Below are 24,749 nucleotides of genomic sequence, written 5' to 3'. Positions count from 1 at the left end.
AAAGATGAATCGATAGTTTCTCGCTTTACAACGTTTTAGCATTTGTTGTTTTTCTCGATGAATTATAATGAAAAAAAAAAAAAAAAAAAAAAAAACATTGTATATTTTTTGTAATATATTTAATCTATTAATATCGGTTATATTGTTCTATTTTTGCTATTATTTGCTGTGCATAATCAAGCATTGCCATTGTTATTAAATTATTATAATTATAATAAGTTATCAACTATCACATGTAACTATATTGTATATATACATGTAATTCAGAACAATATAACAAATATTCTATGCTATAAAGAAAATTCTCTTGGAAATTATTATTATGTTTATTTACACGCGAATAATTCAATACCGATATGAAAAATCATTAAGATATAATTTGTTTAAGAAGCAATACACTTGTAAATCAAAGTTTTGTCGTACAAAACAAACAAAGCAGTTATCACTTTTGATTGTTCGTTTTGTTTCCGTATTTACTACAGAAGCAAATCGATTGGATCGTAATCGGTAAAATCATGTTCGCGAGCGAAAATGACGAGGACACTCGCCAAGTGAAAGAGTTGGATACCAATGACGGAGATGGAGAATAGAAGGAAGAAGGGATCGAGCGGCGGTGATGGTGGCAGAAGCGAGAGAAAGACACGACGGTGCTGAGAAAGAGCGTCTCAGTCGTGGGAGCACGCCTGCCTCCATCGTTTCTTTTTGATCTGCTTCGGTCTTCGGTACCACCGCTGCCTCAGTCGAGACTCGGTGAGCTCGAGGCGCTTCTCGTAATGGAGCCCTATCTTCTTTCCCGATTTCTCGATCGTCCAAACAGAGAACAACATTTTTCGAAACTTTATCGCAACTTATTTTGATCTCCTCGATCTTTTCCAAGTTTCGTCCCGTAATTCGTTGACATTTGTGCGTATAAATTGCATTGTATGTAATGAGTTTATAGAAAAGTTTATCGTGTGTGTAACATCGATGGTTTCGTTTCTCTACTGTTAATATGATTAGTGAATTTAGGATTGTTGTTGAGAAGCGTAAAATTTGTTTGTCGTCAATTCGATCGATCAAAGACATCAATTTACAGAGGATGATTGTTATAAAAATATATATAAAAGTGTCTGAATATGCTCTGAAAGAATGAACAAATACGAGGATGAAGGGAGTAAAAAGCAACAGTATCGGCGAACGATTCCGGTCCCACAAGACACAAACGCATTTCTACTTTTACCGTAATAAAAACTAGCTTGAGGTACGTTTTTTTCAAGCGAGCTACCAAGCAGAATTCTCAAGGCGCTCAAACTGGCGGATGAAACTTCGCTCGAGTGAGAAAAACGCGCGTGAATCTCGGGCATATAGATGATTCCCGTGTCACGAGGAAGGGAAGATAATTATCGCGAGAGGAAAGAGCGCGAAAACAAAAGAGAAAGAAAGTCTTCGAAAGTTTTGCTTTATCAACGAGATGCCACTTACAAACAAAGGCGACGAGGAGTCGCTGAGGGCGCATCACTTGCTTCACAGATCATGTCGCGGCAAGGCGCACGGAAATGGAATAGCGAAACAAAGCAATCGTCGCGCGACCATCTCTTTTCCCGCCACCAGGTACTCGAAAGATTCCATCACCTTGGACGAGACTAACTCCGCCAATAGGAGAATAATAAACAGGAATGGCACCAGTTCATGGGAATGCAGCGACAGCGACAGTCTACACTCGTCCGGGAATATCTCGATCTGCACCCCTGCTCGAGTGCACGGTGGCACGAGCGCGAAGAAGAAGGCTAATCGAAACCAATACGTGTCCCCTTGCCTGTCGAAAACTGGCGCGAAGAGCAGCAGAAGGAAGGAGAGTTGGGCGGATACGCTGCGGGTCGGTTCGATCGACGACCGGATCAAGAGGATGGAGGAGGGTTGGGACGACAGCAGCGTGATCAAGGCTCCTAGAGAGCGGAAGTGGAGAAGGATCACGGCGGAGATAGAACAAAGGGTGCCTAGTGGCAAGTTAGCGGGTGATTTTAGAATTCAGGGGCTGAAAGGAGGTCCGTTGAGGAGTTGGAACAATGGGCCGCAGAAACGAAACCGGAAAAATACCGTGTCCCAGAGGAAATTGAAGCCGATCGAGGATATCGTCGAGTGGGAGGAGATCGTGGAAATGGCCCTTGCTAAGAAGATAGGAGGTGGAAAGAGGAAAAGAAAGCGCGAGAACGGCGAGGACGTGGTCGACGAGGGCGTGAATCGTGGGCGAATGGAGGGTGAGCCGGCGAACGACATGGGGTTGTGCATGAAACGGCTCGAGGTGCTTCTGCAGAATAGACTACCGCCGCAAACGGGTGAGGTATGTCATTATCGACACGCCTCTGGAAACGAGAGTTCGTTAGCCTTTATTTGTGGAACGTATAAACGCACGGAGTTGGGTGAGCCATGTATGTGGAAATTAAGGTTTCGACGATAGCGATAAAGGGATTCCTAAGAGTCGATGAATATGGCTATTCACGATTGATGAATTGATCGTTTTGTTCGCGGTGCCATGTTCCGGAGGCGTTTAATTAGGTACCGTTTTTACGATAGATGTTCGAATTGTATTTCACGTCTTGTAAACTAAATCTCTATGCAAATATTGTACTGCTGATCGTTTCTTTAACGTTGCTTTAAATATCTTTTAAAAAATTGAAAAACTGATATTGTATCGCATCGTGCGGATGATGTATACAAATTTTGAAAACGTGTAAAATTTAATCTAAATGTAATGTTTATTAAAAAAGGAATCCGGATATTTTCAACTAATTTCACGCATCTCTAGTAGTTACATGTAAACACGTACAGCTTGCAAACGTTACACAACGTTAATTTTAAGCGTTAAACGCTCTTCTCTATATACGTATATATAGCATAATTACCGACAAGGTATAATTGAGCAAATCGTTTAGAAATAGAGGTCGGTTGTTGCGGTACGGAACGTAGTTAAAAGGGCAACACATTCGTAATCGTGTAATTTTCCCATTTAGGAACTCTCCGTGTTTGAAGGCATGCCGTGTTCTGTTTGTCTCGCGAAACAATGCGACCGTTGTATACACTGTATCCGTGGAGCCTGGGGCCTGATTCATGGTAATTTATTACTAGGAAGTCGTCTTACATGGTAGAATAGAACGAGTCAGTATGCTTTCTAGCAAAACGCCTCTGACACGACACAAGGAAATCGATATGTGTACTATACGTGCATTTGCGACTCACCGCGTGATTCACGAAATTAAGGGAAACTGTTATCGAAACAGAAACACTCCTCGTGCCTTCCGTACCATGCGAAAATTAATTTCGGCTAGAATTTCGAAACTTACGAGAAATCGAGTGATTAATTTTAATGCGACTTTTACATCTAATAAATTTCTTTTTAACAATTAGCAATTAACAAGCTTTTTGTCGTTCAAGAGGATACAAGAAATTAGAAAATAAAATTTTATTTGTTATAGTAATTATTTGTATTCTTCTTAGCAGGGAAAAATGATAAATATGGATTTTATATTTTATACATTATGGATGAACAAATTTTTATGATATTTTTATGAAATCATGAAATTAGATGTAGTATGTATAGATGCGTATAGATAAAGAGGTAAATGTCGTGATACTGATAATATCCATTTAACATTTATAAAATTGAAATTCATCTGGTCGATTAGAATTAGTGTCTAGTATCAGACTTTTATAAACCTTGAATTCATAAAACTGTTCTATTTGATTAAGGTCAGGCAAGCAAAGATAGCATGCAAACGATAGTGTATTAGGCGTGCAAAACCGGTATTAATAATGCTGTCATTTTGAAGGATGTTGATAATTTAAATTTCGTATTTACTTTAAAAATATTATATCGTTAAAAATGGTTTATGTTAGTGATTAAGAATACTACAAATTATTTTTATAATGTTATTGCCAGTTCGTTAGTAAAATTTATCTTTATTACGAATTGGAAAAAAAACGAAAAATTTAAAAATACGATTATAAGAAGGATCATTAACAGAACTTCAAAAATGATACACATTTTCCTAATGAATTATATCATTCGCTATAAATTTTTATGTACGGTTACTGTGTTTTAATCGAGACTATTGATCGAATGAGCAAACACATACGTGCTTTACTATACTTTGATTTATATATTAAAAAACATACAGGGTGGATAGTCGATTTCGAAAATCGATTCCAAAACAAATATAAAAATTGATTAAGTTATTTATTAAATTACGTATAAGCAATTGAAATATTTTAATGAAGCAAGATATCGCTCTATTCCATCTAATGCAAATTTCAATTGCTTATGACATAAGCAACATTAAAAACAGTTTCATTAAAAAAAGATGAAGTTGATCTTCACATGTTCTTATATCTCTATCAAATTGTGCATTCGAAACGAAGTAAATTCTACATATATACATATTTAAAAAGGAATAATGTATATATAGTTGGGGAAATACTTGCATTCGCTTCTCAACAAATATCCTGTACATGCACATTAGATGAAATCAAATCAGATTTATACATCTCTGGTGAATTCATAACAAGCTTCTTCCTGGTCATCGAAAATGAATGTAACGCAGCATGTGGTAATGCTAAGTAACAATAATACAATTAATTGCTCCCTAGAACGTTTTCTTTATATAGCCATTCAGAAATAATTGGCTCTCTGAATTATTTTTCCTCTTATTTGTAAGATAAAAGACTTTCATTCACTTTGAAATATAAATTTCTTGTTTTATTTTTAATTAAAAGACACTTGAAGAGAGGAAAAGGAATTTTAAGGTAATCGTAAAATGTTTGAAATAGTATTTTCAGTAGTATTTTTCCATGTAAAATAAGTGATCCATATGTAGATTATCCATTATAAATAGATTACATCTAGAAGATATTAGTAACATTTTTTTTTCGACATCGTGTAAATCGTTTTATATTTGTATGAAATGATACAAAAAATTACAGATTTTTCAATCAAATTTATTTAATCAATCAAATGATTTTATTATAAATTTTTAAACATTAAAGACGCGTATATATAATGTTCAAAGATATATGGTATTTTGCTATACAATTTCTACTTCACTCATAAACGATCATGATCTTCCTATTTCTCATTCATAAAATAAATCACGTTCGATTAGAAAATCAATGTAGGTACGTTTGAAGTCTTGGTTCTTTTCATTATTCTATTTTTCTTCTTTTTTTTTTTATCGATAAATAGGCACGATCCGAGGAACATCTTGCACAAGAACAAGCATGGATGAGTTCTGAGAGAATTTGGTTGTTACATCGGGGCGGTTTCACCCCTGCGACAAAATGTGGTCCGGCAGATCCAGATACAGGAAAGCTGAGGATTCGTTTGACTACTTCCGGCGAAGAACTCTTGGTCGACGAAGAGGACGTTGAGAAGGTTTTGTTCTTTAAATTAAATTTCTTCGATTAATATCGATTTCTTAAACGTAATATTAAATCTGTTGAAAAGTTCTGCTATTTTCTTTAAACTTGTATCGAGATACATTTATTTTCTTCGTTAATTTACGACTTTTTATGATCGTCGTTTAATAGTCAATTAACGTCAATGAGAAATTATTAGACCAGTCGCTTATATTTTAACTTGTATATTTTAACTCGGTTGTTAATTTTTCGTTGATTTATGGCAGTATCGATATAATGAAAGAAAAAAAAATGTATTGCGATTCGTAGAAATGCGGTGTGGTCTAACAAGTAGGTTAAATTAAATTAAATAAACCAATCTTTTTTTTTTTTTTTTACAGGCCAATCCCCCTCAGTTTGACAAGGCCGAGGAACTCTCGCAATTACGTTTTCTCAATGAATCTTCTGTTCTCCACACACTGAGACAACGTTACGCCAGTAATTTAATCCACACTTATGCGGGAGATAGCATGATCATTATCAATCCGGTGGCGCCATTGGCAATTTACTCGGAAAAGGCAAGTGGTGTTTACAGGTTTCTTAGTTCTTTTCATTTTCAAAATTGACGATTTAATTTGAATTGAACTTAAGGGATTAAGCATTTGTCTTATTGATTTAGTGAAATTAAATATAATAAAAGAAAAGAAATGAAAGAGGAAGGAGTTAATTTACCTTTTTAAATAAAGAATCAATAAAACTCGTCAGTTAATGTTTATAATAACTAATATTTGACGAAATAATTTTTTTTTTTTCAATTTCATTACATAATTTTCTTTCTTCAGGTAGCACATATGTTCAGAGGATGTAAAAATGAGGATATGCCACCGCATATTTATGCGATGGCGCAAGCAGCCTATAGAGGGATGTTGGCAACTCGAAGAGATCATTCCTTAGTTTTTCTTGGTCGTAGCGGATCAGGAAAAACGACAAATTTTAAACATGCCCTTCATTATCTTGTATTGGCTGCAGGTACAGTTAACAAGGTGAGCCAACATTTTCTATCATTATTTAATAATACTGTCGATGTATTATTATCATGGATATATCATCAAGGAATATATTTTAACAAAAATACATGCTCAATATTACATTGAAAAAATTGTTTAAAAATTTTGAATTAATAATGAAATTAAAATTCAAATTATTTGAAGATTAAAACTAATAAAATCTTTTTAAATTGTGGCCAATTTTAAGAAAATTATGTTATTTTTCAAGATTTTGACTATCGAGAAACTCAACGCCTTATTCACAGTCTTGGAGGCTTTTGGAAATAGTAGAACACATATGAATTCCAATGCAACGCGATTTACACAATTGTTTAGTTTAGATTTCGACCAATCAGGGCAAATAGCATCAGCTTCTTTACAGGTAATATCTATATTACTTACTATCATTTTTTATTATCCAACTATTAATCGTTCTAATATAATATATATATATATATTGTTTTAATCCACATAAATTAATTATATTTAATATTTTTGTATCTATTTATATAATCAGAAAGAATTCAGTATTATTTAATTTATTGTTATTGATATTCTTTAGAAAGAAAATTTAAAAATTAACTTATAGAGTTTTTTTTTACTATACTAATGTTATGGGTTCCAAAAATAATAACTTTGATAAAGCATCGAAAATAATATATATATGTGGATTATTCGAAGACATATTATATATTAATCTATCTACATAATTTATATCTAAAATGATCTCTAAGATATCAATTTAACTGTCTTCTTCTTCACAAGGTGTTGCTTTTGGAAAAGTCAAGAATAGGCAGAAGAGCAAATGGAGATCCAACTTTCCATGCGATTTATCGTTTGCTGGCAGGCGCAGAGGGTGCTCTTAGAAAAGAATTGCACCTTACAAATCTAGTCGCAGAGAATAATACTTTCATTACACCTCTGCAAAAACACGAGGATAAGCAGCGTGCTATGGTCGAGTTTAATCGAATCGTAGCCGCCTTTAGAATTCTTGGGGTGTCCGAGGCCGACGAGAAAGTCATTTGGCTGGTTCTTGCCGGTATATATCATCTGAGTTGTGCTGGTGCAGTTAAAGCTGGCACCAGTTCGCAAAGTCGATGGCAGTTCGCGAGAGTAGAGTGTGCAGAAAAAGCTGCCAATTTGCTAGGCACTACTGTCGAGGAATTGAGTAGAATAGTATTTTCTTGCAATGGAGGTGGTGCTGGTACACCAAGTACTCCGAGACCTGCTCTACGTACACCGAGTCCTACGGAACAGAGCAAAGATATCATGGGTTTAGATGCATTGGAAGGTCTTTTGATTGGACTTTATTCTGAAATATTTCACTGCGTAGCTGCTCTCATCAATAGGTATGTTTTTTTTCTTAATTTAAATATCGATATTGAACAACTGAACAAAAGTAAAGATGATGATGTCGAGTTTATGCGTTTACAGATCCATATCATCCTCTGTACACACAGTGTCGTCTTTGTTACTCTGTGACTCACCAGGTTTTCAAAATCCAGCCTCCTGTGGACAACAAACTGGAGCTTGTTTCGAAGACCTGTGTCATAATTACTTGCAAGAACGATTGCAGCTGCTGTTTCATCATACGACATTGGTGGCACCAAAGGATAGGTATGTCAAGCCGTAAATTATAAAAATTACGAGTAATATTATAAAAACTTTATAATTAAAATTAATTTGTTTTGAAAATGATATTGTAGGATATAATATGATTTTATTTAAATATATAATGAATAGTGCTAGTCAACTATAATAAATATTATATGTAAAATTATTGATTCGTTTAAATGTTTTCCAAATATAGGTACGTTCAAGAAGGAATTGATGTAGATTATGAAGATGACTGCGATGAAGATGGAATTGGATCACCTCAGGGTTTAATTTCGCTATTAGATCGTGGAAGTTCGCAAGGTGCGACTATGTTGCGAACTAGTCAAAGTGACCTTAGTGGGAGTAGGCAAATGGAACGAAAAGGTCTCCTGTGGTTATTAGACGAAGAAACAGTATGTCCTGGTGGTAGTGACGAAACATTTTTAGATCGACTGTTCTCTCATTATGGAGATAGAGGTACTTAAACACTTTTATATATCATATATGATCTTGAAAATTAAATTTTAACTTATTTTGCTAATTTTTTCTTTGATAGATCATCAAATATTGCTTAGAAAAGCACCTGGAAACAATCAGTTTGTCTTACAACATCTATTGGGTACTAATCCTGTACTTTACACAGCAACAGGATGGCTAAAAGCAACACGAGAAAATCCTGTTACTAAAAGTGCCATTACAATACTTCAAGAAAGTACAAGGTATTTGATATAAATGTTATTAAGTTTTTTTAATAAGTATCATATTTTAATTTAAATTTATATAAAAAAAAATTAAGTACTGTTGATATATTATTCCTAAAAAAATATTATTTGTTTTATGTTTTAATAATTAATTTTATATTTTATTTTATTTTGATAACAGAGAAGATGTTAGTATGCTGTTCGTTAGTGCACGTGGAGCTGGAGTTTCTGGAACTTTATGCAGTTCCATGCCTGGTTTAGAGGGATCACAATCATTAAGAAGAGCATCTAGTATACGACGAACATTCACTGCCGTAAAAAGAAAAAATATCTGTCTTCAAGTCAAATTTACTGTTGTAAGTATTAATATCATAACGCTATTACTGTTTAGTAATCATAAGTAAATATTCCATAAATGACTTGTGTTTTGTAAGTACATATTTATCTAAAAATATTCAGATTTTCATGTGTGTACTCATATTTGTATAAAAGATAATTATATTATGTGCCATTATATATTATGTTATCTTCAAACAATGATTTAATTTACATAATTTTACGAGTAATTGAAATTATATTGGTTTTCATTTTATGAACGAGTTATATAAAGTTGTATGAGAGTATAAACGAGATAGTAGAGTTGAAAATGTTATGATATCATTGTTTCTATGTTATTACGAATACGAAAAACAAGATACAATAGATGAATTCCTTTTTTATTATTAAAATTATTAAAAATTATTAAAATTAATTATAATTTTATATTTAAAATATATTTAAAATATTTAAAAATATTTGTTAAAGGATGGTCTAATTGAAACTTTACGAAGAACACGAGTTAAATTCATCCACTGTATATTACCACAACACAACGCTGGCTGTACAGATAATAAGAGTCTGTTATCAGTAAAATCTAATCAAAGCGAGGACAGTGTTATTAATGTTCCTCTTCTTCGATCACAGGTAAAAATATAATTTTTATTTCATAAATATATCTAATCAGAGTTTATATATTCATAATTATAAATATAATTCATAATTTTGAACAATTGATAAAACAGAAATTAATAAGATGATTTCAAGTTGATACAATATTCAAATTATCATAAATTTAAATATAATATATCAGTTTTCAATATTAATATTAAAAGAAAATTTCATTTTTGTTACAGATCCGTGGAAGTCAAATAATTGATGCAGTTCGATTACATAAAGTCGGATTTCCTAAGCATATAGCGTTGGGCGAATTCAGAAGACGATTCAGTTTATTATCAAACGATGTAAATACGCGACCAGGTAGTCCCGTAGCTGATGAACGTCGTGCTGTGGAAGATATGATGCTTACTATCGATGTCGATCCAGCTTTATATCGAGTTGGTCAAAGTCAGGTAAGTCACTGTCTTACATATTTTCACTATATTAAATTAATATTTTGGATTGAAAAATACGCGAAATTTTAAGGACTGTATACAAAATTATTTTATTTATTTTTTATTCAAAACAAATATATTTGGTATGTATTAGAAATTCGTTAATGTGTCATAAAAGATTAATTAAGTTCAAGTTAATTAAATTGATTATAAATTTAAAAGTTTCTTTAATTAAAAACAAATTTATTTCTGTTGCTTTAATACTCTTGGTGTCTAGTAACTTTCTCTTTTGACTATGCATTCCAAACAACTTTATTGTACTTTTCACTATGAAATAAATTTTTTAATAGCTAATAATTTTGTAGTATAAAATCTGTATGAAAAAATATCATAAAGATAATTTTTTAAAAATATAAATGTATATAATACATCTTATACAAACATTTTGATTATTTTCTAATGTTATCAAATATTATTATTCGTAATGGATTACTAATCTTGAAGGGAATGCGTAAGTACTTACGTAATTTCGTTTTGTTTCATTTTCGAACATTGCAAGAATAATTAAAAAAAAATAACATATATATATATATTTGTAATATCTACGGAGGATTGGGATTTCGAAAAAATATTAACTTCAGTTTAGAAAATTTATTTTAAAAATAAAAAATCATTGAGAAGTTCACCTTGAATCATATTTTTTATCGTAGCCTACACATTTTTATAAATGAGAAATCAAAAATTTACTAAAAAGATGGCAAGGATCATAATGTATAATTTATTTGATGAATGATAAAAAAAATTTAAATTCATTTACATATAATATCTAACTTCGAAATAATCAATTACTTATGAATATCTTGAATATTCTAATAATTGAATAAATTTCAAAATTTCTAAATCTTTCTTTTTTTCGCAATTTAATCTTACAACAAAGACATCCAAACCTTTTATTGTTATGCAAATTGGCTATGCTTAACTTTCTCATTTTATCTTCTTCGACTTTCAATTTGTCTATTTCGATACCATGCGTATTCCAACAAGGATCGAATTTACAATATCATATCTTTCGCACACAGTAGAAGCACTTTCACTTTTTTCTGTACAGGCAATAATGCTTTTACTCGATGTTCTCGTTATCAAAGCAAAAGAAATGGAAAGGCATATCGATAGGTGTTATCCTAACTTGTAATACCGGTCTTAAATATCATCGATGACATAGATGGCTCAATATTACCTGGATTTACATGTATTCGATCACTTCCTTGATTCGATTCACCGTTGATCGTTCGATCGAGAATTTCGGTAACGTCATACGTCTGAAACGAACGTTCGTTTTCTCAAGGAGAATTGCTTTACGTGATTTCGGTCAACTTTCTCCATGAATTCGATTACGATTTCGTCAGTACAACATCGTTGGAATCAGACTTGGCCATATTTGAATTATCAATATTATTCGAAAATTATATGCTCACTGTGTATTTCCTTTTACTATATTTTATCTGTATTATCTGTTGTTTACTATACGATTTATTATTATTTATTATCATATATTCTTTATAATATTTTCAATTTTAAAAACTACATAGCATTTTTAAAGAATTACGTATTATTTGGTGGAAATCTTTTTTACCAGAAATAATATGGACAAACGTTGCCAGTACACACTGTAGATTTATGCAGAATAATGTTTCATAATATAGATTAGAGGGCAATTACGAAACACGATTTGTGTCTTTGATGATTCTATCTAATAGACGGGCATCTTCATAATTCCATGGAAATTGTAATCATAATTAATGTGATATGTTGTCGAAATCAAACAGAGTTTTATGTGCAATAACCGCAATTGCATATCTTTATTGACACTTTTTTTTTTACAATGGAATAACACAGTGAGAATAAAACTACTGGCAATTTGCTTGTACATTAGAAATGAACATTAATGCGTATTTTCTATTGATGAATTATTATGTCGTTACTTTACGATGCATGAAAGTAACATTGTAATTACATGACATGATTTGTATATATTTTTTAATTTTTTTTTTTTTTTTTTGTAATTTATAATCGTTTGTTTTTTGATTAAACGGTAAACGTATTTAATTTTACAAAAAATTTTTTTTTATTTCTCTCATTGTTATTTCTTTGTGTACAAGTGTCAAAATAATTCAACAATAATGCAGAGTAATACGAACAAGCTGCGAGCAACAGTTATGTGTGTCATCTTTGACTGAAAAAAAAAAAAAAAAAAAAAAAAAAATAGTTATTCTATTAACACAATTCCTAATGAATTAACACACGATTGTGTACATAAAAAACAACGAAAGAAAACAAAACACATTTATAATTGCATATTATTTAACCTGTGGGGAAGAAAATGTCACACAAGCTATAAAGTAGACTCGTTTTATGTCGTTACGATCTTTTGTACGTGCACTTAACATATATGCAATAAGTATATTCATTTAAATGATGTGTTCAATTTATGTACATGCAATTATTTCTTATGCTATTAAGGATATATGAAGAACATTGCTGATGTAACTAAGTTTGCTTAAGGGAAAAAATACCGTTATTCCTATTCTTTCCTTCTTTTTTTTCTTGTTTTTTTTTTTTTTTTTTTTTTTTTTTTTTTTTTCTTCCGAAATGTGAAATTACTACGCACATTTAAAAGATGAACTCCGATTATTAGAATGTTCCGTTATAGGAATAATCCTAAAATAAGTAAAGTAAAAAGTAAATAATGTACTTTGCGGATCGAAATTAAACGAAAATTTTTGAACACGATAAAATTTTTGAAAATTAATAGATAGAATTACAGTGTAATAAAACAATGGTTCTCGATTACTGCTGTGATTTTTAATCGAAAATTTATTTATTTTATATATTCATGGTACATGTTTGAAAGATCGAATCTAAAAACAAACACAAAAGTTGATACAAAAAAATATCGAAGTCATAAACAATTTAATTAATTATTCTTAAGTTTATCTTCTTTATTTTATCTTCTCTCTCTTCTCTCTCTCTCTCTCTCTCTCTCTCTCTCTCTCTCTCTCTCTCTGTCTGTCTCGCTTCGTTTAAATAAAATTTTAATTACTTGTTCAATTTAAATAAATAAACTTCTTAACCGATACTTTTATACATCAATTTTCTTGTTTGTTTTGGTCTTAAAAAAATTGATTTTCCAAAATTTCACGAATATACCTATTATCATATTTACTTCTACAAAAATCTTGGAATCTTTGGATCCAAGAAGACTCTTGATCTCATTATCAACTCGGATCATCGATTATCGTGGCAAGGTTAATTCTCGAAGCCAAAAGGATCGTTTGACCGCGAAAGTGCAAAAGGGTCGAATACCCGTGGAAGAAAAAAAAAAAGCGACACGCGCTAGTGACTTTCTCGTGGCCCATATAGAAATCGTTGCACTCTTCAGAACCTCTGCTTGTTCGCAGAACTTGCGTTGCCCGGGGCCTTTTCGTCGCGAAAGTGTTCCACCTTGCACGTACACCTCTTTTCTTTTCTTTCTACCGTCTGTTTTTCTTCGAGACAACCGTGTGGTCCAATTTGTTCCCCGCAACGAATTAACGAACACGGAAGTAGAAAAAAAATACGAGCCACCATGATGTTTATATGATATATCTGGCCAAATTTGATTTGAAATTGAAATAAAAAATCGAAGAATAAGAATTCTTATTATTTGATGATAATTGTTTGATAAGTAGCGTGCTTCAATCGATGCCATTTGTTTATTAATTTGCTCGAAATTTGTTTAAAAATAAAATTCAAAATGAGAATTATCGAGTAATAAATATAATAATGATCATGATAAGCGCGTAATAATGTTATTACGCAGAAACAGAAATTCTATTGAATATCCATGTGTCAGAAAAAACTTATGAAAAAAAAAAAAAAAAAACAACAACAATTATTTTATATAACATTATTACGAACGTGTCCAGATCTACTGGACAACAGGAAAGATCGAATTTCTTTTGACGCGAATACGACGAGAATAATTATGTTGTGGGACGTAATTATGCTTTAGACGGAGATAATGGAATGAAGAATAATGTGCACAGTGCGTTTTCTAAAGGTGGTCGAGAAGTTAGGATTTCATTGAAGTATAAATTATTTAACGAGAAAGCATTCTGCTAGTTTCAGTTGCACCAGACGAAAAAAATATTTATGCTTCCACACATAATTATTAACCTTTCACAGTAAAATTCAATAATGTGTTAATAATTGCATCCACAATAAAATAACAGGTTTGAATGAAACATTTATTGACTCGAATCATATGAAACATAATTTATTGACTTAATTAAGATAAATCATACATTTTATTTGAATAAAATGTTATTATTTTAATAATCATTGCTTGATATTAATTTTATTGAGTCATGGTGATAAATAATCTATGTAAACAAAGTTAGAAAAAATTAAAATGTATATTATAAGATGTACATAATTGACCTACATTAATTGCAACTCTTTCCTGATGTTCAGACCACTTATGATTCGGGTGTTTTTATAGGACAGTCGTTGAACCAGTTAACCAGACACTTTTATACTCTTGATTTTTTTTTGAAATTTTTCGAACATCAATTAATTTATACAAATTATTAGATTAATATATTTCATAACAAGCTTGTGCAAATTTCATTTGAAATAAAGAAATAATTTAAAAAATAATTTATTTGAAGTAACGAATTATTACAAAATATTATTTAACTCGTAAAGTTTGTTAGAGATTTTTCTTAAATTAACATATTATATTAATTGAAAAATTTAAAGTAAAAGAAATATTTAAATATATTGCAAATTAAGATGAGATTAAATTAAAATAATATTATAAGATAATGATAACTAAAAGCAATTTCCAAATCCTAAATACGTTGAACAGTTATATTGATAAACATTACTGTGTGTACGATTGGCGTCGCATTCTAAACATCATAGCCATTATAGGTTTTCCTGTTAGTTCACTGATATGATGCACCTGTATGTGTCGATATTAAATATGACTAAATGTTCACCCCACTGAATGTGTATGTGGATGAAGACACCAATTGAAGACAGTTAAACTCCCATTGAATATATAAGTAGAAACGGTTCTCAATACATTAAATTTTAGAAAGTATATATCGTAAACACCATATAATATTATGAAAATACATTTAAAGTGTTTTGTCTTATGTGGGTACCGCATAGAAAGTTTCAATCGAAATAGAAAATGAAGAACATCATGTAGGACCAGTATATGTAGATATATATATATTTCAATATTACCCACTTACGTATCTTATATGTTATGTAATAAATTACAAAATTAATAAAAAAAAATATATATAAAAATAATATTTATATACTACTTTTATAGAATAGAAGAGAGAGAGAGAGAGAGAGAGAGAAGAGAATGAAATTCGATCGGATAAAAACCTAACATAACCTCCTTTTTACGAATGCAAGTCCTCCTAATAAAATTATTAATCGAAGAAAAGAGGTGGTGGAACAGAATCCGCACAATCGATAACACAATCGATAACAAACGTACACAGCTGTTCGAATAGTATCGCTTCTGTTTAAATACGTGGCTAGGAATCTTCACTCCCGAAATATCCGGAGTAAGGTTTCCACAGCGGAAATGTGACCGTTGATCGTGTACGCCTGCTATTCGTGCGTGTCTAGCATCGCAAATAATTCGCTGTTCGATTCCACCAATCGATACCGTGCACCACGAATAGACGCGTGAACGGATTCGTTGGAAATTAATATCGATACTAACGTTCGATGCGATCAGACCTCGTCGTCTCTTGCATTCGATCAATTTTTTTCCGCTCGGTGAATCGCAATCGAAATGTTAGAGGTGAAAGCACACACAGGCGCGATTTGACAATAAGTTCAAAATTTCTCTATGTTATTATTATTATTATTGATCACGCTACATTTACTTATCGTCTTCTTCATCGCCATTTCAGCTGTTGAATTATTGTCGTTTGAAGTTCGAATCATTCTTCATTATTTAAATTCAAGTAACGTTCGATTAATTTGAACGAGGCTTAAGTCGGTTTTCCGCGTGCTGTTAATGCCTCTGGCGCGTTTGGAAATCCATCGTAGCCTGGTAATAGAGAAACGCGACAAGTTTTAATTTAACTGGCTAACGCGCTAGGTCAGGTTCGCACGACAAACGCGGTAACTTGCCAGATCGTGATCGAGATCACGGAACCAGTAGCAGTCACCCCTGATGTTTAATTATTGTTGGCTCTTAAAGGAATTCACAATGGAAAGAAATGTAAAAAAATATATATATATCTTTATATATATTTTTTCTTTTTTTATTATTTGTTGAAAGATTTTATTGCGCGTGTTATTATGTAAGAAACAATTTCACATGTGTAGCTTTTCCCAATTTAAATTACACTTAGTATACACGATTTAATAGTATACACATACTGTGTAAGCAAGCGTGTTCACGAATAGACAGTGGTGTATTTACCTTGTTTCAATCGAAATCAGGTTCAAAGGAAAGATGGATGACGAGACGGAATATAAATTTGGTACGCTGGTTCTTCGAGGGATCTGTTTGAACGCCTTTGAAAAGAATGACTCGTGACTCGTATGAATAATTTCATATTTGTCACGAAACAGGTGCGAATCGTAAAAAGATCGAAAGTGTACTAAAAAAGGAATAAAAAGAGCGTGGATAAAACAAAAGTGAATGATGTTGATGAATATGACAGATAGCAAAAGTTAACTTGGTGCAAAAAATGTAGAATGTAAAAAGAATGCAAAAATTTTGAATATGATTTTTTCCTCTTTTTGGAAATAAATTCTGTAACGTTGTTTGCATTTAACGAGCAAAAAAATTTTGCAACAATAATAATAATAATATTTTTTTAGATAAATGTTTCTAAAGAATGTTGAAAAGAAATAAACTTGCTTTTTGAAAAGCACTTGATACGTATCATAATATTTCTTGAGAAACAAAGTAAAAATAATATTAAGTAGAATAACATTACTTAACACACAAGTAACAAAATGAAAGAACATCAAGATTATCAATGGAGATATATCGAAGATCTTAGTATTCATAGTTTACAATGAATTTCTCCCACGTGATCGTTCTTCTCTGGCGGAAGCGGATGCCAAGAAGCGGTTTCTTCAGCTTTTCTGTTACATCGTCCAAGTTCACCTTGAATTCCTCGTTTCTTTTATCCTGTTGAAGAACTAAAGCCTCGTTTAACTTAGTCAATTGAATCGATTAAAAGATACACACGGCATTAATTCACGTTGAATTTAATCGATATCCAAGTGAAATTTAGTTGGAGGAAGTAATCTAATGTAAAATCAACACGATTTTAAATATTCAATAATAAGAGTTGGACAAAATAGAAAGCCGTTTATCACGTCGCACACCTTCGATATCAATTAAAAAAACGAGAAAAAATCTTCCAGTTGTCGCGTCAGGAAATTCGTTGGAATTATCGTGAATATCAATCATAATTCACGCGGAACATCTTTCATAAATTAGACGTAAATATAGATTTGTTCAGGATGTTAATACGCTTTCACTTTTCTGATTGAATCTGATATCTTTTCTTACTTAGAAATGTTTACCGAGTTGTTACTAATCACCAACCGCATTTTATTCCTTTTACTAACTGCAAAAGATTAATAAGAAAATTTAATTTATTCTACAATTAGATTTATTTAATTTATTTTATAATTAGATGGAAGAAAAATTGTTTCTTTAAATGAAGAAACATGAATATTTAGAAATTTATGACAGCGATATTGGAAAAACAAATTAACAAATTAATTTTAACCATTAATGAGGTTAATGAATTTATTATTACTTGACATTAAATTCATAATGATTTACATACAAACTAACTATCCTCCTCTACAATTACAACTTCATCTTTTCATAATGAAAAAAATTCTAATATCATTCCTCGAATCATCTTATTCAACTCATGAGCTACTTAAAAATCCTCGCGATTCCGGCAATTTTAAATTTAAATCGAGAGAAAGGGAAAAAAATAAGTAAGACAAATTTTAGTTTAGATCTTTGCCAAAAGAACGAAGCGAACAGTTTATACAATCGTATCATCGAATCGTTCGCCTCTCAATCGTTGCCAAAAAAAAAAAAAAAATCGTCACGAACCGAACGGGCAATCCGATATTTTCGATTTTAAGAGTAAAAGAATCCCGCGATTTCATAACGCGGCCAATGTTCTTTTCTCCTGCCGATGCTCTCCCGTATATATTCTCCTCCCATGTCGTCTCCTTTCTCCTGTTCGTCAGTAGGCCAGCGGACATTCCCGACAACAGCTTTCCAACACCGACATGGCTTCCAATTTCGCGATGCAACTGCCATCTCCGCGAAGATCTATCGATCGGACTGAACGCGGCCTTTTCTATGCGTACGGGAGGAACGGCCCCACGACCTCGCTTTCGCGAGACCTGCGAAATTTCCGTCCCGAACTTCTGTGCACCGCCTGTTGTACACGGCGGTTGTCTGGAAGCAAGTCGAGGAATGTTTTTTTAAAAAATTTATTGATTTTCAGAAAAAACTCGAATTCGAAAGTGTCGAAAGGTGGGGAGAAGATTGGTTGGATTGATTATTGGTGGCGATAATCGTTCGTATCGCATAACGTATACTTATTAAATTGTAAATATATACGAATGTTTCCTTTTAAAAGGAAACATTAAACATCAAAGGGATATATTTAGACACGGTGGGATTAATATGGCATAAACTACAAATTAACTAACAGGTATTGGAGACGGAAGCATTGTGTGAATATCCGTGTTGGAAATAAAAGGATGAACAAGGAAATTTATATCTTTAATAACGAGACAAACGTGTCATAAATCCTAGACACGAAATGCTAAGCTATTAGTGGTACCTGTTGATATCCCATGCTAATCGTAAGGCATTAAAATAAATGGAGGTTGCTGGTTAAAATAAGAAACAAAATCTTCTTTCTCTATTTCACTCTTGCCCGTTTGCTTTTTAATTAGTACCTACGTATTCCAATGATGAAAGTATTATTTAATTGCAAGCTTGCTACGACTACTAACAAAATCGTTTAACGTCTCGGTTTACCATAAATTTGCATTGTTCGAATCCGTAAAAACAGTGTGGGACAGTCTCATGCGCATTTTCTCCGCTCGCATCCTTCGAATTCTTTGGATTGAAATTTAAAGAAAGAGAAAGATTCCAGCGTGGATCAATTGTAATTCGTTTTCCCCCGTATCTCTGCTAACGAGAATACTAATTCGATCATTATGCAATGATCACCCCCGCACCGCTACCCTTAAACGTAATCTTACTTAGTTTGCGGAAACAACTTCTGCATATTTAAATCGGATTCTTGGCGACGCAGTCTCTAGTCTCTTCTTTAATTTATACTTGAATTTGCGCGATCGCATGTGTAACGAAACAGTTATTAGCATTAATCCTCACGAAATTTCCATTACGAAGATAATAACGAGAATAAAATCTATCCGTGACAAAAGAAAAGTTACAAAAAAAATTAAACACATTTGAAAGATATTGGACGCACATTTAAGTAGAAATCTATTTTATCGAAAAGCAAAAAAAAAAAGAAAAGAAAAGAAAAAGTTTCGATAACTATACCATTATGTAGCCGTATTACGAACGTCTGGCTGGTTTTAAGCTATTCCCACTTTTCACAAGATTACGGAGATTCTAACGTTACCTCCCTCCGTCCCCTTTTCTCTTCCCCATTAGATTGTTCCCTCGAGACACGAATAATACGATGCGTGTAAAAGGGAATAAACTGTTGGAGCCAGCACCACGGGAGGAGAGACCGTGTAGCATATCGCGAGTAAAGGGGGGTCGAGCGAGCGAGCAGGAGGGGGGCAGGAACTTGCACCTGACTCGTACAAAGTTTTCTGCACTCAGTCAGTTCGCGGTTGGTCTCGATTCCGATCAGGGGCATCGGTTTCCATTCCGGTTCCACGATTTGCGTATCAGGCTGGAAACGCTTCGCTTAATCACTCTCGTTTCGTTCCATTAACATTTTTGTTCGCGATCACCCGCGCGCCATCACTCTCCCATCATCCACCTTCTCATCATCCGTTTCACCTCCAGTGGTTCCGTTTTTTTTTTTTTTTTTTTTTTTGGTGCGGTTAACAAGGAGGGCTCGTAAGAATGGGACGTTCGTTCGACATGATCGAGTCGATCGTCGCGACAGGCGATCAAAGTGTTTCCTGAGCTTCTCGAAGGATTTCTTCCTAATCGAGGGAGGTTATCGAGGTTCGAGTATCAAGCGTGACGAAGAACCACCCCTCGGTGATTCGTATTCGTGCGCGGAACAAGTGTGGTAAAGCACGTTCCCATTGTCAAGTAGGTATGTAAGAAACAAACGAGCAGCCGGTGGAGATGGCTGCATTGTCGTGGAGAGCGAGCACGTTAAATACCGATTTAAGCTTGATTCACAGTAGCGGTCAAAGATCTCGAGCTAATGTTTTAAAATTTCACCAAGGGAAATAATCGGAATTATTTCGATCCGCAATTTTAATTCTTACTTTTCACTGCTGAAATCATAACAATTTAATCTTCGAATTCTATTAATCGCATCCATACTTCTTTTCGATCGTTCGTTCTCAGTGAACGATCCAAGTTAAATAATAAGTATCTCGATCTTGATCAACATTTTTCATTCGATTTAATCAAATCACTTTCTGAACATTTTCTCCGTACGCATGAAAATGATGTCTGAGCGTGCCTTCTGATCGCTATTATGAATCGAGCTTTAACGATCGTCGATTGCCTTGATCATGCGGAGACGGACGGAGGAAGATAGGGAAGAATGGATAACGTGGAGGGTCGATTTCTCAATTAACTCGGTAAGAAAAGCAGAAAGGAGAGATACAGAGGGAGAGGAGAAAGAGAGAGAAAGAGAAGAGAGTCTATGGCCTGTATGGTACCTTTTAAGTTCGATAACGGTAAATACAGATCAAGTTGGAAGTAGCGGACTCGCATTCGCGCGAGCGCACACCGCTTCATCATCATCTTCGTTTGAATTATCCTGTCGAAAGCATCATTGCTCGATCGTTCTATCGTAAAGCTTGTCGTCCATTTGCTTAACGTACTCTCGCGTCCAACGACAAATCGAGCGGCGTTTTAGCTTAACGATAGAAAGTTGGTGGCGTAACGGGATTCTTTTCGGGACGACCGATCGTTACACACGTTCGGAGACGAAATTTTGGATCTCGCGCTTGAGATCCACGAATCTATGAAAAAAAAAAAAAAAAAAAAAAAATATTGATGCAATTGTTGATGGAAATTCGTCACAGGTGTCATTTGTTTATTTATTTGCTAATTAAACGTTATTGCGAATAGGCATTAAGTTGGGGAATTATAACGAGTAAGGAGTTATTAAGGAGAAGCATAACGTGTAAGAAGATGTGTTGCAAGAAAGTGATAAAATAAACGTGTATAGTAATTACTGGAGATGACTAGAGTTAGTGGATAATCGTAGAACTGATTACCTGCAAGAGTTAAAATTGTTCGAGAAGAAGTCGATTTGATCGTTAAAGTTATTTGCAAACGTTTTGATGAAACGGGGTCGTAGAATTTTAGATCGTTTTTTCGACGAGAACAGGAATTTTTAAGTAAGAAATTGAAATATTGATAAGAATTGGAGGATTGTCTAAAATTGTTAATAATCTCGAAACAAAAAAATCCGTTTTGTTAAATTGTGTACAAAATTCTACGCAAAATCATTTGATTCGTTATTTGAAAAATATTTCAAGTAAAACTTGGTCTTAGTTTGAAAGGAAAGTAATAATAAATAGTTGTTTTATGGGCAGAGTTTATTCAAAGTTTCTTACGTTGACTTACGTCTGACTTATTAATGTCAAAATTGTGGGATATTTCAGTTACGTATTTTGGAACTTTTACACGATTTATATACTTTTCTAATAAGGTAATTTATAAGCTCGGAATAAGATTAAATGTCCTTATTTGGCAAATAAAACGAAATTTACGAGCTTGTTGTATGTCGTATTCTTGAATTGAAAAACAATGACTAATTTGCATTTAACTCATTTCTTTATATGTTTCTCCATTTTTATGATTCTTCCGTTGTCATTCATTGTTTTACATTGTCATTCTTTTGAGAAATGAAGTAAATATATATATGATTTTTTTAATTTATACGACACGTGGTAAATATTTTATCGCTTTCATTCGATTCAATTTAATTTCTCTTTGACTAAATTGAATTAATTCTATGCGAGGGAAATCCTTTTTTTATTGTTTGATCATTAATGCATTCAATTAAGAAAACTTTTCCAAGATAAATATTCCATTTTATATGCTTAAATTCTTTACAATGGCTAATTTAAAACAAGGATTTAATTAATCATGGATAACATTTTATTTTAGTAAATCCTTTGACTTCTTAATATCACAGATTCAATTCATAAGAAGAAAGTCAAGAGTCTTCAATTAAAAGAAATTATCCTGCTTTTCTCTAAAGAAATAAGAAAGCTTCTTCTATCCATCTCTTATTAATAAAAAGAAAATTCGTATCTCGATAATTTATAATATCAAATAATGAAGCACTTCTTAATTCCATATTACTTTTGAGACATAAATGGACGATAACAATTTAAATCAAATTATGCAATTTCAAAATATTTAATTTTATTTTACAATATAAAAATTAAACTACGGTTTCTTATAAATAACGACCTATGTATAAAACAGCATTTGATATAGTGATAAAACTTAATATAGTGATTACCATGATTTGCACCAATAATTGATTATCATGCTAATTATCCCGAGCATTATTATAAGAATATCCAATTATAATATTTCTTTCTTTTTTCTTAAATGTATTTTAAAATGAATATATAAAAAATATTATACAAAACTTCAATATTTCATTCCCAGTTAACCAATTTATTCAGAAATATTACCAAATTCTATAACAAATAGAAAAAATTAAAAAAACAACTTGGAATGTCTAATATTTTATATCGAAAAAGAGAAACTTTGTTGGTTTCAATTAAGATGATCGACAAATGGCCGAGTACTTAATGGTTCCATCATCTTAAAGAGTCTTAAGAGTTTATTATAAAGATATAAGAAGAAAACGAGACGATCTTCCTCTATCTCTCTCTCTCTCTAATGTCTTTCTCAAATTTTCTCTATCTTCTTTTCTTTCTACGTCCCTCTCTTTGTATCCATTTAGCTTTCCTCTCTCTCTCTCTCTCTCTCTCTCTCTTCGCCATTATTGATGCATTCTCTCCTCTTTCTCTTTCTCTCTCTCTCTCTCTCTCCTCCCCCCTCCTATTGCAACCATAAAACGCGCGTCCATTTTTACGCAGCTTTTACGGTACTTAGTCGCGGCTCGTTCTCCACGCAAGAGGAAGCCCTCCCCCCTCCCTCTCTCTCTCTATCTCTCTTCGAGGCTCCATTCCCAAACGTGTTCAAGTGCAGGAAACGTACGACACGGTTGTTGTCCAGGAGCGGCCGGTGTTCAGAGCCAATGACGGCTGTTGGTTCGAGGAAAATGCCGGTGCTGATCGGCGCGGAAGAGGAAGACGAGATACGGAGTACCGGGTATTGAAGCAAGTGAACAGAAAAGTCGCTTGAATTCCTGTATATCGAGATCGTCCAACGAGAGAAGAAACATCGCCACGTTTATTCAAAGGCAATTGTTGTCTTTTCAAACTGGATGAATATTGATCGATCGAAAAACAAAAATCTATCGTGTCTATAGAAGATTTCTTTGTTTCCAATTAATTTCCAAGATATATATATATATACATATATATTCTATATATTGGCAAGATGTTAGAGAGCGCAGCCAGATGGCCAGGGAACGGTGGTTCGCGGTTGGTCAAAGCGAAGAGCAGCCCGAACGTGTCGAAAACACCGCTCTCGGTTCCAAGACAGAAACAGACGATGAACACGCCGGATCAGAGCAGATCGACACTCGCAAGTAAGTCGCCACGAGTGGTAAAAACCGTGCCACCTGCTAGAACGAGCGGCAAGATCGTATCCAACGACTACACCACCATTCGTCCCGGTTTTTCCGTGGAATCGACGAAGACGCGCGTCACATGTCCGAGCGGCAAGCTACGCGGCCGTTCGACACCGGACAGCGGCGTCGAATCGACGAGATGCACGTCGAATCAGAAGATAACGCGGAACGAGAAGAGACACGTGACGAGATCGATCAGCTCTTCCTGCACGATCCTCGAGGATCGAGCGCTCCTCAAAAAGGGATTGTCCTACGTTCCTGGAAAATTGCCGAAGAAACCGGAAGCACTGAGGAAGAAGGCTGCCCTTGATCGTTCGGTCAGTTTGGGCTGCGTGTCCGTGGACCCTCGAAACGGTGCGGAGGAATCGTTCGGGGCGTACGATTGCGAATCGAGCAGACGGATGACGATGGAGAAGAAGCAAGATGTTCCACGGCGGAAAGCGATCAATAGATCGGCCAGCTTATGGAGCGTACAAGCTTCGAACAAGAACGATATCCCCGGCAGGAAACCAAGTAAAATCCCCCTTTTGGCGCATCGAAACATTCGTGTGGGTCGATCTCTGGCCGATCTATCGCAGGTAGATCGAGCCGTGGAGCCGACGATGCACCCGGTGTCGTTCGACGACGTCG

At 33.5% G+C, this 24,749-nt stretch overlaps 1 protein-coding gene across 4 annotated transcripts in view; it reads left to right on the top strand.

Annotated features, from left to right (window-relative positions):
- LOC100864737 (Myosin heavy chain-like) overlaps nt 1-24,749 on the top strand; it is a 59,969-nt gene that overhangs the window by 21,173 nt on the left and 14,047 nt on the right. For 2 of the 4 annotated variants that reach the window (XM_031920437.2, XM_086903254.1), the window contains exons 5-16: nt 4,750-4,779; nt 5,216-5,404; nt 5,769-5,945; nt 6,210-6,410; nt 6,643-6,795; nt 7,179-7,762; nt 7,848-8,030; nt 8,224-8,486; nt 8,566-8,728; nt 8,892-9,066; nt 9,515-9,673; nt 9,883-10,098. In XM_031920437.2, coding sequence (XP_031776297.2) covers nt 4,750-4,779; nt 5,216-5,404; nt 5,769-5,945; nt 6,210-6,410; nt 6,643-6,795; nt 7,179-7,762; nt 7,848-8,030; nt 8,224-8,486; nt 8,566-8,728; nt 8,892-9,066; nt 9,515-9,673; nt 9,883-10,098 — 2,493 coding nt within the window. Of the gene's footprint in view, nt 1-689; nt 2,321-4,749; nt 4,780-5,215; nt 5,405-5,768; nt 5,946-6,209; nt 6,411-6,642; nt 6,796-7,178; nt 7,763-7,847; nt 8,031-8,223; nt 8,487-8,565; nt 8,729-8,891; nt 9,067-9,514; nt 9,674-9,882; nt 10,099-24,749 lie in introns of those variants that run through there. The other 2 variants (XM_086903256.1, XM_086903255.1) reach the window with 2 other exon arrangements.

The sequence above is a fragment of the Apis florea genome, unplaced genomic scaffold (assembly GCF_048593485.1).
Source record: "Apis florea isolate Af1SG1 unplaced genomic scaffold, ASM4859348v1 contig_2291_pilon, whole genome shotgun sequence".
Taxonomy (NCBI): Eukaryota; Metazoa; Arthropoda; class Insecta; order Hymenoptera; family Apidae; genus Apis; species Apis florea.
Note: the sequence above shows the minus strand (reverse complement) of the source record. Positions and strands in the feature narration are given on the sequence as shown.